This window comes from Sabethes cyaneus, chromosome 3, assembly GCF_943734655.1.
Source record: "Sabethes cyaneus chromosome 3, idSabCyanKW18_F2, whole genome shotgun sequence".
In the NCBI taxonomy this organism is placed as follows: domain Eukaryota; kingdom Metazoa; phylum Arthropoda; class Insecta; order Diptera; family Culicidae; genus Sabethes; species Sabethes cyaneus.
Genome location: NC_071355.1, coordinates 30,854,144 through 30,869,564, shown reverse-complemented (window position 1 = coordinate 30,869,564; position 15,421 = coordinate 30,854,144). Strand labels below are relative to the sequence as shown.

Here is a 15,421-nt window from a genome sequence, read left to right as displayed (position 1 = left end):
AGAGTTACGGCAAGGGGATGGCCTGTCCTGTATGTTATTCAATATCGTTATTGAAGGTGTGATCCGGCAAGCGGGCATTGAAACGAGGGGAACGATCTTCAGTAAGAGTAGCCAACTACAAGCCTTTGCAGACGGCCTCGACATCATTACTAGAAACCGTGCGACGGCGGAGGTAATCTACGCCAGACTAAAAACGGAGGCTAGGAGGATAGGGTTACACATTAATGCGTCGAAAACCAAATATATGGTAGGAAGAGGCTCCCGAGAAAGTAATGGTTGCCTCCCACGGACAGTGACTATTGACGGCAATGAACTGAGTTCGTATATTTGGGATCTCTTGTCATCGCTGACAATAATACGAGTAAGGAGATCCAACGACGCATTCAAGCTGGAAATCGAGCCTGGTTTTCCCTCCGCAAGATGCTTCGATCCAGGAGCATACGCCGCCGCACAAAGCTGACGATGTACGAAACGCTAATCAGACCGGTAGTCCTCTATGGACTTGAGACAGTAACTTTACTGACGGAAGACATACGTGCACTTGCCGTTTTTAAACGAAAGGTGTTGCGGACTATTTTTGGCGGAGTACAGACGGAAAGCGGAAAGTGGCGGAGGCGTATGAATCACGAGCTACAGGCACTGCTCGGAGAGATTCCCATCGCACACCTGGCGAAAGCTGGGAGACTACGGTGCGCCGGCCACGTCGCAAGGATGCCGGACGACTGTGTAGTGAAATCCGTTCTCTTCAAGAACCCCAGCGGCACCAGGAATAGAGGGGCTCAACGTGCTAGATGGCTCGACCAGGTTGAAGCCGACTTGCGTGTGTCGAGACGCGCAACGAACTGGCGACGAGTAGCCCTGGACCGAGTACAATGGAGAGGAATTCTTGATACGGCAAGAGCCACCCCGGCTCTCGGCTGAATAAGTGTGTAAGTGACCAATATGCCCTGCATTCAGTCCACCGGAAAAGTTGCGGCTTGCAGAGGTCGGCACCGCTTATCAGCTAACCTCTGTTCTAAACCTCTGTTAGATGACACCATGCGGGGAGGTAGAGGTTGGAGTTGCTGGACAAGCGACTAAGCACAGATAAGACTAAAGGCAGCTAGGTATATTCTATTTTATCATTAGAGGTATGCAAAACACCAATGGGGTATGGTCTATCCAACTAGGTACCTACGGAAGATTTTCTTCAGTTCGATTCAATTAGCAATAAATTATGCTTTTATTTAGTTCTCTAAAAAAATCACAAATAAATTATTACAATTATATGAGAATCAGTTTAACGTCTAATCCCAAAGTCGTTGAAGGAGTATTTCTCTATTGGTTTCATTTCACCGAAGACTGCCTTATCAATGCGACTAGTTGGACTTCCTTTGGTTTTCAACCAGTGTTTCCTGCAAGAAAAAAGCTCTTAGGGTTCCTATAAAACACGATATAGTCCCCAAATTACATTTCATTTATCGGAGATTCTTCACCTTCCAATTGCCCTTTCACGGTTCCATCGCGAGTATTCATGCACCAACCGCGTAACCCTAAGCTGACAGCCTGCTTTTGGGTGTACTGTAAACAATTATGTATTTTGAAATCACAATCAAATAGGTGAATGGATCAATTGAAACTCAAACTATTATCAATATTTGCGTACCTTCCGGAAAAACACCCCTAAAAGGAAACTGAATTAGATTTTTTCTAGATCTTTACATAACACTGATTCTTACCCTGCACAATACCAAACACTTCGAAATCACAAGCGAATAGTTTGCCGGCCATGGCTGGGAATCGTTCAGTTTCGGGTTCAGGAAGACAGTCCTCCGTGTCCGGTTTTGAGGCTGCTAAGCAACCGGAAACTATTTGTTGCCGGTCGTTGCTAGAGACGCTAGTTGCTAGGACTCGTAGTATCAATTGTGGCAGGAAAATTGTCAAAATCAAAGTAAACAAAATAAAACATTTGCATCGCCGCATTTTCAATGCCCGAGACTGTCAGAGCTCTGAGCCGGTGTCTTTTTTTAAGGTTTTATCATTTCAAACGTTTGAAAGTCCTTAATCAATTGAAATACAATCGCCAGAAAAATATTTTTAACATAATCAGCTATTTAACCGTAATTGTTGCACTAGGCGGAGCAATAGATAGAAACAATAACTTGAAAGTAAAGTTTATTGATTTATTAAACCATTACCAGAATTATAACAAATTACAAAACAAATTAGCAAAACTAAATTTTATTGTCCGTATCCTTATACAAACATTGTTGGAAGACATTTCGACGAATCCTATATTCTACAAAAAATAAATGCACTTTTTACCGGTCACAGCGTTAAGCAACCGCCTATATCAGAATCTCATTCCGAAGCGCAGCATCAATTTTTGAAATTGTTCACCGGATAGTGCTCTTTAAACTGTTCCACGTGTTCCTCCATCTGCTTCAGCTGCTCCTTCAGATGGGGTGGCATCTCGTGGTAAACGTCCTGGAACACCTCACGCCAGTCCGGTTTCGGAATTTTCTCCGATTGGTTGATCTGCGCCAGAATCTGCTGCCGGACGGCTTTGAGATTGTTTGCCTCCTCTTTCTCGTCGAACCACTGTCGTTTTTTCATGTAGTTTTTCAACTTTGCAATCGGATACTCGATCGTATTCCAAACTTCCAGTTCTTCCGCCGGTCTGTACGCAGTACTGTCATCCGAAGTAGAGTGATGACTGATACGGTAAGCCATCGCCTCCAGAACGATCGGCTTGTTATGCTTGAGGGCATATTCCCGTGCAACCTTGGTCGCATTGTACACCGCAAAAACGTCCGTTCCATCCACTCGTAACGCTGCAATACCGTATCCAGCAGCGCGACCGGCAATTCCATCTCCCCGGTATTGCTCACTGGCGGGAGTCGAAATGGCAAAACCATTATTGCGGCAGAACAGAATAACCGGGCAGTCCAGAGTGGCCGCAAAGTTAAAAGCAGCGTGGGCATCCCCTTCGGATGCTGCCCCTTCTCCGAAGTATGTGATCACGCAACGATTATTATCGGGCTGCTGTTTGAACGCGTAGGCGGCACCCACGGCTTGCGGGATCTGTGTTCCCAACGGCGAAGAAATCGTCACAAAGTTCAACTTTTTCGATCCATAATGAACGGGCATTTGGCGTCCTTTCCCCTCATCCTCTTTGTTTCCGTAGCATTGGTTAACGAAGTCAGATATCGTAAAACCACGCCAGACAAGCACACCAGCCTCACGGTATTGTCCAAAGACCCAGTCGTCGGGACTCAATGCCGCCGCACTGCCAATATGACTGGCTTCCTCACCGTAGTTAGTCATATAAAACGAGATTCTCCCCTGTCGCTGTGATTCGTACAAAATCTTGTCCAGCGTGTTCAAAAGCACCATATCCCGAAACATTTTCTGGACCGTTTCGCGGTCCAAGTTCGGATCCTGTTCGCGTTCTTCGATACCCCCATCGGATTTCATTACACGGTAAATTGGGATCGGCTTTACGCTCTGCGGTAACGAAACCGTCGGTTTGTAGGTGAAAGCCGCTTTCGCCCCCGGAAATTTAGCATATTCACGATTCCCGGAGCCAGTCGACTCCGAGCTCTGTGTTTCGCTGTGCACCGTCCGTGTTGCCATGCACTAGAGAAAGAAGAAGCAGGCACAAAAGTTATCTGCGTAATGATCTTCGTCTGAATGAATGCTTATCAGCGGGTATTACCTTTTGGACCAGCTGGTTTCTGTTGGCCAACCGGACAATTGAGCTCACGGAACGAACAAGAGACATGTCTAGGCACTGTGGTGGAACTTAGTTACGGAAAATTCCTAAAATATATCCTTCTACTAAAAGAGATGTTACGTCAATTGCGACTTTTTGACACAAAAATACTTGCCTGTATGGAAGTGATAAGCATGGAGTTATTTTTGCGTATGATCTATGATGATTGCGGGGTGCGGGGCGAGCTTGTGTGGAGGGTGTGGAAACGAGAGAAAGTACAGCGCGAACGCGCATAAAAGGAATGACAGAAAACCGTATTTGCGCAATCAAAATATACACGCTTATTACATGGAACACACATTTGGATTAATCATTGGATACCTTCTTTATAGGGTACTAGCTGACCCGACAAACTTCGTATTGCCATAAAATAACCTGTGTTGTACATAAATCATGAATCTCGGGTGATTTTTGTCACAATCGCTAGTTTTGCAAGTTTCTGAGGAGTTCAACCTTACATGATTCATTTAGGCAGTTACGTAACTATGAAAGCATCCCAGGTAACCAATAAGCATCACCAATGCTATTCAAATGTAGGCCAATAACCATTTAAGTCGCCTTAAATGCTACTTAAATGCTATTTTGGCAAAATATACAGCTACTTTACTGATAACCTTTTTATAGTGCTGACAATGCTAATTTACAGCTAATTACCGACACGAAGAATTTAAATACAATTTTGGATGCCAATTTACAACGATTGTATAACAATTCCCCGAAAACCATTTCCCCGAAACCCGTCTCCCCGAAAGATATTTCCCCGAATGTATCAATTCCCCGAAAACTCTTTTCCCGAAAGATATTTCCCCGAATGTAATAATTCCCCGAAATATATTTCCCCGAATGTACTAATTTCCCGAAAGATATTTACCCGAATGTACTCATTTCCCGAAAAATATTTCCCCGAATGTACCAATTGCCCGAAAAACATTTTCCCGAAGGTATCATTTCCCCGAAAACCTGATTTCCACGAGTAAAATTCATGTTACATTGCATTGCAAGCCTGTTGTCAAGTGTTTGTCTGGTCTTACCCAAAAATTTTTTCCCAGTATCTTCAAAGTAGAAATATATGTAAGATTATACGACATACGGGGAAATATTTTCCCCGAATGAAGTTTTTCTGAAAAATACTTTTCCGAACGTAGGTACTAGATTCCCAAAATACAGTTTATAAAAACCAATTTCTCGAATGCCTCTTCTTCGGAAAGCATGTTTTTAAAAATAAGCCATTACTTCCCCTGCGCAGCATTATACACACTTAAACGATTCGGTAAAATTTACCGAAATCTAAACAGCTGAACGTTCGGTAAAATTTTTTATTGCACCAAACATTACTAATGATCTGTAAACGTCGATTGGCACTATCGAAATTTTTACCGAACGTTCAGCTGTTTAGATTTCGGTAAAATTTTACCGAATTCGGTGCTTTTTGTTAAGTGTGTAGAATAGGTGAAGCAGTTTTAAGCTGCAAATCTGATAAGTTTAAAATTTAAAAACTGGGGTTGAGTACCACAGAAGGCTGCAAATCAAAAAGTAGAAAAACACATAAAGCTGAAACAATTGAAACGTCAATGAATTTTGACGGAACATGTAACATACTATTTAACACCTCAAAACAAAACCAGTTTTCACATATTCTTGCTGATAAAATAACTGCTGCTCGTGCGGAATCAACTGAAAATTAGTTACTACGACTGGGTATGCGGAAATTCACAAATTTGTGCGTGCGAAAGTCTGCTACATCCAACGGTGGATTGGCTATCATTTTTCTTGGTGAATAGATGGATCATTCTTCGTGAACAGACGCAGAACTTTGACCTTCTTAGGTCCCTTGGTATGATTTCCAACGTAAAAATCGTTTTCGGATCATGTAGGTAAGGTCAGTGCCGTAGCGTGCGGTTGTCAGACTAGCCACCGCTAAGGGCGCTAGGTCTTAAGGGTGCAAAAAGCAAGGCTCCGATAATAATTACAACCCTTTTTACCATACTTTCACTCGAAACACTGTGTAAAGGTCAATTAAAGGTAATGGCATTATATTTCATGAAAAACTGAAACAAAATTCGTCATTATTTCAAAGATATTCTCGCATTTTGCTATTGATATTTGATACCGCTCATCAGACGGCGCACATCTTCTTCAATTGCGGTCTAGGCCAGCAAAGTCGCTGGTGACTGCTTCCTTCTTTCATCTTCAGTCAGAGAATTTAACTCTTGCAGTAGGGAAATATCGACTGTATGTCAAAACATTCGCAGCCTTCGGTCTACTTAATTGTTGGTTATATGCTGTCCTCGGACTCAACTAAAGGATAACCCCTACTAGTCGGCAAACCTAGGAAAACACATGCACCTAAATAGAGGTGGTTTCTGCAGGGGGGCTGCCCCCCCGCAGTGGCCGGCGCTTCCGACGGCGGGTCGCCGGCGAACACTCGCGGCCTACGGCCGTCTCGCCCTGAATCATCTAGGAAACGTTTGCTACTAGCACGATAAAATAGTTAGGTGCCACATCTTGTAATAAGCGTAACTCATTGTACTCGTAACATTGATTTTAAAAACATTCGTTTATCCGAGAAAATAATTTTCGGGGAAAGTCGAAAATGCGGGCAAATGCGGTAATTAGACGATGCGCGAAAAATCCAGAAAAGAGAGATACTTAATAAACTGTAAGATAGCAGATGAAGATGTGGTTGGAATAAAAGATATTAATAATTATAATAATACTTACTGCAGAATAATTTGGTTTTGTTTCCTGATGTAAGTTAATTTTTTTAAATAAATGAACGCTCCATTTATTTTTAAATTTGGGTTACTCGCTGTTAAATATTTTTCTAGATATTGGTTCTTTCTTGCCAATAGCTTTCTGGTAAATAGTACTTTCTGAGAATCAGTTCTCTGGAATTTGATACTTGGAATTGGTTTTCTGGAATTTAGTACTTCCTGAGCATTGGTTTTCTGGAGATTGATTCTTTTTCTTTTTGATTTTCGACAAAAATGTTTGAACGTATACTCTCAAGCATTCAAACATTGTTGAAGGAAATGTGCATGTTTTGTTCAGAGATATTGTTGACTTTAATACCATTTGCACGGAACTAGGAGCCAAAATTAGCCGAACGGAATTTGCGCGCCTCGGATCAGTAATGCCTAATACTCTGATCTCTGATGTGCTTAGCTTCAACACCTATATAATTTGTGACCTCGAAATATAAAACGTTACTTTTCGGGGAAATGGTACATTCGAGCAAACGGTTTTCGGGGAAGTAGTATATTCGGAGAAATGGTTTTAGGGGAAGTATTATATTCGGGGAAATGGTATTCGGGGAAGTAGTACATTCGGGGAAATGGTTTTCGGGAAAGTGGTACATTCGGAAAAACAGTTCATTCGGAGAAATAGGCTTCGGGAAAATATCCTTCGGGGAACTGGGTTTCGGGGAAACGGTTTTCGGGAAAATGTACAACCATTTACAACACCTATGCAGTCAAAAAACTAATATACAACAACGTGCAGTATAAAATGCCAGATACGCTGATTTGCTGCTAATGTTAATGCTTATTAGTTACCAGGAATGGGTAGTTTAATATACAAATTTGCAATTTTTCTTCACAGTAAAATAGCAAACAACTCCCCTGTCCCCTCATTGCATAGCAAGAAAGCGGATAGTAATATTCGCCATAATTGTACAACATTTCGCCGAATATCATTTTGCGGAAAACCTTAAGCGGAATATACCATTTCACGGAGAACTTTTTTGTGGAAAGTACCATTTCGCGATCCTCTTCTTACTCGCTGTCGCACGTTCCAGGAAACCCAGGTAGACCTAGGAAAATAAATAAACCTAGACAGTAGTGGTTTCTGCGGGAAGTTGCCTCTCCACAGTGGGCGGCGCTTCCGACGGCGGGTCACCGGCAACACTCGCGGCCGTCTCGTCCTGAATGAACTAGTGTTACTATAGATAGCTTTTGTGGTCTTGTTATTGACTAATGTTTTATGGAAGAGTCTCGAATTTCTCAGGTTCGATTAGTTTTTGAGTTTCGCAAAAAATTCTGTTTCATTTGTATGAGAGTCCACATCCCCCTACCACAGGGGTGAGAGGTCTCTAACTATAATAAAATAAATTCAAGACTCCAAAATCTCCCATACGCCAAATTTGGTTCCATTTGCTTGATTAGTTCTCGAATTATTAAGAAATTTGTTTTTCATTTGTATAGGAGCCCCTCCTCCTAAAGTGGGGAGGGGTTCTAATTCACCATAGAAAAAAATCTTGCCTCCAAAACCACTTACATGTCAAATTTGGTTCCATTTGCTTGATTAGTTCTCGAGTTACGAGGAAATTTGTTTTTCATTTGTTTAGGAGCCCCTCCTCCTAAAGTGGAGAGGGGTCCTAATTCACCATAGAAAATATTCTTGCCTACAAAAACACCCACATGCTAAATTTGGTTCCATTTGCTTGATTAGTTCTAGAGTTATGAGGAAATTTGTATTTCGTTTGTATGGGAGCCCCCCTCCTCTAAAAAGGTAAGGAGTCCTAATTCATCATAGAAAAAATGATTGCCTCCAAAAAGACTCACATGCCAAATATGGTTCCATTTGCTTGATTAGTTCTCGAATTATGAGGAAATTTGTATTTCATTTGTGTAGAAGCCCCCACTCTTAAAGTGGGGAGGTGTCCTAATTCACCATAGAAAATATTTTTGCCTCCAAAAACCTCCACATGCCAAATTTGGTTCTATTTGCTTGATTAGTTCTCGAGTTATGAGGAAATTTGTATTTCATTTGTGTAGAAGCGCCCCCTCTTAAAGTGGGGAGGTGTCCTAATTCACCATAGAAAATATTCTTGCCCTCGAAGACTTTCACATGCCAAATTTGGTTCTATTTGCTTGATTAGTTCTCGAGTTACTAGGAAATTTGTATTTCATTTGTATAGGAGCCCCCCCTCTTAAAGTGGGGAGGGGTCCTAGTTCACCATAGAAAATGTTCTTGCCCTCGAAGACTCACATGCCAAATTTTGTTCCATTTGCTTGATTAGTTCTTGAGTTATGAGGAAATTTGTATTTCATTGATACTGGAGCCCCCCCCCCCTCCTAAAGTGGGTAGGGGTCTCAATTCATCATAGAAAAAAATTTTGTCTCCAAAAACACCCACATGCCAAATTTGGTTCCATTTGCTTGATTAGTTCTCGAGTTATGAGGAAATTTGTATTTCATTTGTATAGGAGCCCCCCACTTAAAGTGGGGAGGGGTCTAAATTCGCCATAGAAAATATTCTTGCCCTCGAAAACTTTCACATGCCAAATTTTGTTCCATTTGCTTGATTAGTTCTCGAGTTATGAGGAAATTTGTATTTCTTTTGTATGGAAGCCCCCCCTCTTAAAGAGGAGAGGAGTCATAATTCCCCTTCTAAAGAGGGGAGGGGTCTCAATTTACCATAGAATAAATTTTTGTCACCAAAAACACCCACATGCCAAATTTTGTTCTATTTGCTTGATTAGTTCTCGAGTTATGCAGAAATATGTGTTTCATTTGTATGGGAGCCCCCCCTCTTAGTGGGGGGAGGGGTCTCTAACCATCACTAAAACCTTTCCTGGCCCCAAAACCTCTACATATGCAAATTTTCACGCCGATCGGTTCAGTAGTTTTCGATTCTATAAGGAACATACGGACAGACAGACAGACAGAAATCCTTTTTTATATACAGTGGACCCCCGTTCGTTTGAACGATTCCTCATACAAACTAACGGGGTTACTTTTTAATTTGAACAACTGGTAACCCGAAATATGCTGAAACCTGTGTGAACTGGCCGCCCTGCTCTTTGTTATTGGTTTGGTGGTTTGTTTTAGTTGGCAGTTGCAAGTGCGAATATTGCATTTTCCGATCGGATTTCTATCTTAATCGTTAGGAAAACGAAATGTGAAACCGATTAAACACGCTACACTCAAAATATTCTGCACATAAATAATGGTAAATTTCCATATGAAATTCTAGATGATTATCATGTGCCGCATATAAACACAATCCGCCTAGAAATACACATAGAAATTATACGGATATGAATTGTATGTGCAAAAGTTTCGCGTACCCATAAATTATAACTGTGTGGCATATAAAGTTCATTGACTAGGCACATTGCAAAAATCTATGTGTGGGACACATAGAAACTATACGAAAAGTTTTCTCAGTGTAGGTCAGTACAAACAAATCGTGTTTATGTGCATTGTCTGCATAAACAAATGATGTCATGTTGAGAATGACGTTTGAACCATTTTTAATTTGCACGTCGTGCAAACCAACGGGGTTCAAATTAAAAAGTGTTCAGATTAAAAATGGTCAAACGAACGGGGGTCCACGGTATATATATATATATATATATATATATATATATATATATATATATATATATATATATATATACTAGCTGACCCGACAAACTTCGTATTGCAACAAATTAACCTGTGTTGTATATAAATCATGAATCTCGGATGATCTTTGTCACAATCTCGAGTTTTGCAAGCCCCACAGTGGGCGGCGCTTCCGACGGCGGGTCACCGGCAACACTCGCGACCGTCTCGTCCTGAATGATCTAGTGTTACTATAGATAGTTTTTGTGGTCTTGTATTGACTAATGTTTTATGGAAGCGTCTCGAATTTCTCGAGTTCGATTAGTTTTTGAGTTTCGCAAAAATTTCTGTTTTATTTGTATGAGAGTCCATATCCCCCTACCACAGGGGTGAGAGGTCTCTAACTATCGTAAAATAAATTCAAGACTCCAAAATCTCCCACATGCCAAATTTGGTTCCATTTGCTTGATTAGTTCTCAAGTTATAAGGAAATTTGAATTTCATTTGTATGGGAGCTCCCCTCTTAAAAGGGGAAGGGGTCGTAATTCACCATAGAAAAAATTTCTGCCATCTAAAACTCCCACATGCCAAATTTGGTTCCATTTGATTGATTAGTTCTCGAGATAAGAGGAAATTAGCATTTCATTTGTATGGAAGCCCACCCTCTTAAAGGGGAGATGGGCCATAACTCGCTTTCTAAAGAAGAGAGGGGTCTCAATTCACCATAGAAAAAAATCTTGCGTCCAAAACCACTTACATGTCAAATTTGGTTCCATTTGCTTGATTAGTTCTCGAGTTATGAGGAAATTTGATTTTCATTTGTATAGGAGCCCCCCTCCCCTCTTACAGTGGGGAAATCCATAGAAAATATACCATAGAAATATTCTTGCCTACAAAAACACCCACATGATAAATTTGGTTCCATTTGCTTGATTAGTTCTAGAGTTATGAGGAAATTTGTATTTCATTTGTATGAGAGCCCCTCCTCTCAAAAAGGTAAGGGGTCCTAATTAATCATCACAGCAAAAATGGTTGCCTCCAAAAACACCCACATGCCAAATATGGTTCCATTTGCTTGATTAGTTCTCGAATTATGAGAAAATTTGTATTTCATTTGTGTAGAAGCACCCCCTCTTAAAGTTGGGAGGGGTCCTAATTCACCATAGAAAATATTTTTGCCTCCAGAAACCTCCACATGCCAAATTTGGTTCTATTTGCTTGATTAGTTCTCGAGTTATGAGGAAATTTGAATTTCATTTGTATAGGAGCCCCCCCTCCTAAAGTGAGGAGGGGTCCCAGTTTATCATGGAAAAAAATTTTGTCTCCAAAAACACCCACGTGTCAAATTTGGTTCCATTTGATTGATTAGTTCTCGAGTTATGAGGAAATTTGTATTTCATGTGTATAGGATCCCCCCCTCCTAAAACGGGGAGGGGTCCCAATTCATCATAGAAAAAATTTTTGTTTCCAAAAACACCCACATGCTAAATGTGGTTCCATTTGCTTAATTACTTCTCGAGTTATGAGGAAAATTGTGTTTCTTTGGTACAGGAGCCCCCCCTCTTAAAGTGGGGAGGGGTCCCAATTTACTATAGAAAATATTCTTGCCCTCTAAAACCTTCACATGCCAAATTTGGTTCCATTTGCTTGATTAGTTCTCGAGTTATGAGGAAATTTGTATGGAAGCCCCCCCTTTTAAAGAGGAGAGGAGTTATAATTCCCTTTATAAAGAGGGGAGGGGTCTCAATTTACCATAGAATAAATTCTTGTCACCGAAAGCACCCACATGCCAAATTTTGTTCTATTTGCTTGATTAGTTGTCGAGTTATACAGAATTTTGTGTTTCATTTGTATGGGAGCCCCCCCTCTTAGTGGGGGGAGGGGTTTCTAACCATCACTAAAACCTTTCCTGGCCCCAAAAAACCTCTACATGCATATTTTCATGCCGATTGGTTCAGTAGTTTTCGATTCTATAAGGAACATACGGACAGACAGACAGACAGACAGACAGAAATCCTTCTTTATAGGTATAGATAGGAACCGTTTGCCGATTTTTTTTAAATGTGGTCTTGATTGTGAGTAAAATTATTCGTTTATCCACCTTTTCGCGTGCGTACCTTTTCAACGTCCGCAAAATATTAGCCAAAAGCCAGGGGTGACATTGCGATTTTCGTTTCGAATGATTTTGGTTCGTTTCGATCACGTTAAACGAATGGGCAAAACGAATCAAAATCACTCGAAACGAGAACCGGAGTCACCCCAGATAAACGTTTTCGAAAAGTATACCCAGTAGCCGCCATTAAGCGCGCGAAAAGGTAGATTTAAAAGCTCACCTGCGCTCGTTAGGCACAAAAGGCGTTATTTATTAAAGGGACTAATGATTCTATTTCTTTTGAAATAAATATTTACCGAGAAATCTCACTTGTTGGAGTTTTAACCAAATTTGAATAATAATGTAATTTGTTGGAAAAACACGGTAATTTACAACTCGTGAGGCGGTTTAAATCTGGTCGAGCCAGATTCGATGCTTTTATAAACTATTTTTTAAACATAATACATAAAAACATACAAAGAACTTAGCGATATGAATAACAAAAAAAAACAAATCTAATCAATTATACAAAATTTTATAATTTCGTTCCATAAGAATTTTTTAACGCTGCTGTTAAATACACGTTATTAAATCGGAAAATCGTCTTCTTTTTCGTTGCATATCGTAACATATTAAAAAATTCGTTTAATTTCGCGATCGGGGAGGCTCTAATTATGCCACCAAAAGCAAAACGAGGTGTGAGTTGTGGTGTGTGCCGGGATCCGGACAATAGCCGGATGGTTTGCTGCGACGAATGTGGATTATGGTTCCATTTTGAGTGCGTGGATGTGAATGAGGACGTCGAGGAGAAAGATTGGGGTTGTTCTGAGTGTGTGGCTAAAGGGTCAACTCAAATCCCATCGGTCATCATCACAAATCCTGCAACGGATGGAACAGATTCCAGGTCGAAAGGCGAACAGGAGCAAGCTAAGCAACTTAGTGAATTCCAGAAGAAGCTGGACCAGATGCAGGCAAGATTCGAGAAACAGCAGCGGGCGTACCAGGTGCTGCTTGAACAGAAGGATCGTGAGTTACTTTCCATGGTTGAAAAACTCAAGTACCAGTTCGAGCGTCGTATGGAAGTAAGAGAGCGGGAGATACGAGAGGAGTTGAACGTTGACACCATTCCACCGATTTCAAATTCGACGATAGGAAGAAGTTCAAGTAACCAGTCATCGGATGAGGTACAAGCGGCAATGGCCAGGCTGGAAAGGCAGCTTGCAGAAATGTCGGAGAAGCAGGGTCAGCAAGCCAGGGCTCTAGAGGAGCGAATAAGGGCAATGGAAGTGAACAGAAGCCGGTCAAATCTCTTCGACGATGATCACAACGAGCTCAGCCAAAGTCAACTGGCCGCGTGACATGCAGTGTCAAAGGAGCTGCCTACGTTTTCGGGAAATCCGGAAGAGTGGCCTCTTTTTATATCGGCGTACTAGAGCAGTACAAGGATGTGTGGTTTCAGCGATGAGAAAAACCTGCTTCGACTTCAGCGCAGTTTAAAGGGAAGAGCTCTTGAGACCGTTCGAAGCCGGCTACTGCATCCAGTGGGACTCGCAGGTGTTATCAAGACACTGCGAATGCGATATGGACGACCGGAGGTTATCGTCCACTCGCTAGTCTGCAAGATTCGGAAAATGGCAGCGCTGAAGACGGAGAATCTAGAAACTCTGATCGATTTTGGTGTTGCAGTCCAGAACATGTGTGCAACTATCATAGCCTGTGGGTTGAACGAGCATCTATGTAACGTGGCACTCCTTCAAGAACTTGTCGAGAGACTGCCATCAACTCAAACGTTAAAGACAGTGACACTGGAGGATTTCAACAAATGGTTAGAGACACTAGTGGACGCGGCGTGCGTTGTAACGATTCCGTCAACAGTCTGTGCCTACGTTAGCAAGCCTGAAAGACGTATGAGGAAGGACGAAGTTAACGTTCACCTTCAATCCAGCACCACCCGGTCATCGTCGGCATCGGCGATTTGTACGGAGTCCTCTAGGAATACATCGAAATCAGCTGGAAAACAATGTGTGATATGCCAAGGAGGATGTGTCAGTGTGGGATCGTGTTGGAAATTCCAAAGACTTGATATCGGAGCAAGATGGGCAGTGCTGAAGCAGAATAAGTTGTGCCGGAAGTGTCTGACCAAGCATTTCGGAGCGTGCGCAGTCAAGCGAGCTTGCGGAAGAAATGGCTGTTCGTATATGCATCACGAGCTGCTTCATGATGATTCGCGATACCAGAAAGTGGGAAATTCCCAAATATCGGACTACCTTGTCACACCAGAAACACCTACCAAACAGTGCAATACTCACGTCAGTTACGATAGTAAGATTCTTTTCCGCTATCTTCCAGTCATTCTTCACGGACGAGGGAAGTCCGTTCGTACATTTGCTCTCCTGGACGAAGGTTCATCAGTAACGTTGATGGAGCACAGTTTGATGAGTTGGATCTTGAATGCAATTCGTATCCGTTGTGTCCAGGTTGGACGGGAGATTATCAACGACAGGAGATGAATTCCGTGATGCTATCGCTGGAGATCTCTGGTGCGCGTGATGCGAAGACATATCGGATGCCGAAAGTGCATACGGTAGAGAGTCTCGCTCTACCACAGCAAACGTTGCTTTCTTTAATACTGATTTACGTGAATGCTTCTACGCATCAACAATGTTAATATACGTTTTATAAGCATTAAGATTGCTAATATACAAAAGTTTGGCACTACGGATGCAGAATTATTTCCAATATGCGGTTTTGGATTAATGCTTATGGTTACTTGGGTACTTATCCTTACTCAGCAATTTCATGAAAAAAGGATCTATCAAAATTTAAAAGTATTAAATTCTTATTTTGTTCAAATTTTGTAAACTTATTCAATTTTCAAAAATTTTATGTAAACCAACGCACTACGCAACGTTAACCAACACACTTAACAAAAAGCACCGAATTCGGTAAAATAGAGGTTTTCCGTCAGATCATACCCCTCCTTTTCTTATTTTTTCTCAAAAGTACTCCCAATACGAGTGACAATGGTGCAAAAATATATTTTTTTCGTTGACTCTAGAATTTACTACGATTTTTTAAACAATGCAAATTGCAAGAATGTTGAGTTTCTTATCACCAAATCACGAATGTTGAGTTTTAAAAAAATTCGTTTCGGCTGCACTGTTTATCAAAATTTTCAGATTTTCTGGCAGCATTGCATAACAGTTTTTGACATATGTGTATCAGCGGTAGAGTGAAAAGGATAAA

The 15,421-nt window shown here is 41.3% G+C and overlaps 2 protein-coding genes across 2 annotated transcripts; both read right to left on the bottom strand.

Moving 5' to 3' along the window:
* Positions 1-1,224: 1,224 nt before the first annotated feature.
* Positions 1,225-1,934, bottom strand: LOC128743264 (acylphosphatase-2). The gene is made up of 4 exons (XM_053839810.1): positions 1,719-1,934; positions 1,646-1,662; positions 1,451-1,560; positions 1,225-1,394 (listed from the first exon to the last, which is right to left on the bottom strand). The coding sequence occupies exons 1-4, from the start codon at positions 1,768-1,770 to the stop codon at positions 1,280-1,282; spliced, it is 294 nt and encodes a 97-aa protein (XP_053695785.1). The 5' UTR covers positions 1,771-1,934; the 3' UTR covers positions 1,225-1,279.
* A 246-nt stretch (positions 1,935-2,180) lies between these two features.
* On the bottom strand, positions 2,181-3,886 carry LOC128742847 (2-oxoisovalerate dehydrogenase subunit alpha, mitochondrial). Its single transcript, XM_053839331.1, has 2 exons — positions 3,698-3,886; positions 2,181-3,618 (listed from the first exon to the last, which is right to left on the bottom strand). Exons 1-2 carry the CDS (start codon positions 3,761-3,763, stop codon positions 2,359-2,361), a joined length of 1,326 nt encoding a protein of 441 aa, XP_053695306.1. The 5' UTR covers positions 3,764-3,886; the 3' UTR covers positions 2,181-2,358.
* Positions 3,887-15,421: the final 11,535 nt, after the last annotated feature.

Excerpts from the sequence above, each read along its gene's own strand:
- LOC128743264 (XM_053839810.1), bottom strand. The coding sequence starts at position 1,770 with ATGGCCGGCAAACTATTCGCTTGTGATTTCGAAGTGTTTGGTATTGTG. Across the intron at positions 1,395-1,450 it reads GAATCTCCGATAAATGAAAT|GAAACACTGGTTGAAAACCA; the intron begins GTAATTTGGGGA and ends TTTTTCTTGCAG.
- LOC128742847 (XM_053839331.1), bottom strand. The coding sequence starts at position 3,763 with ATGTCTCTTGTTCGTTCCGTGAGCTCAATTGTCCGGTTGGCCAACAGA. Across the intron at positions 3,619-3,697 it reads GAAACCAGCTGGTCCAAAAG|TGCATGGCAACACGGACGGT; the intron begins GTAATACCCGCT and ends TTCTTTCTCTAG.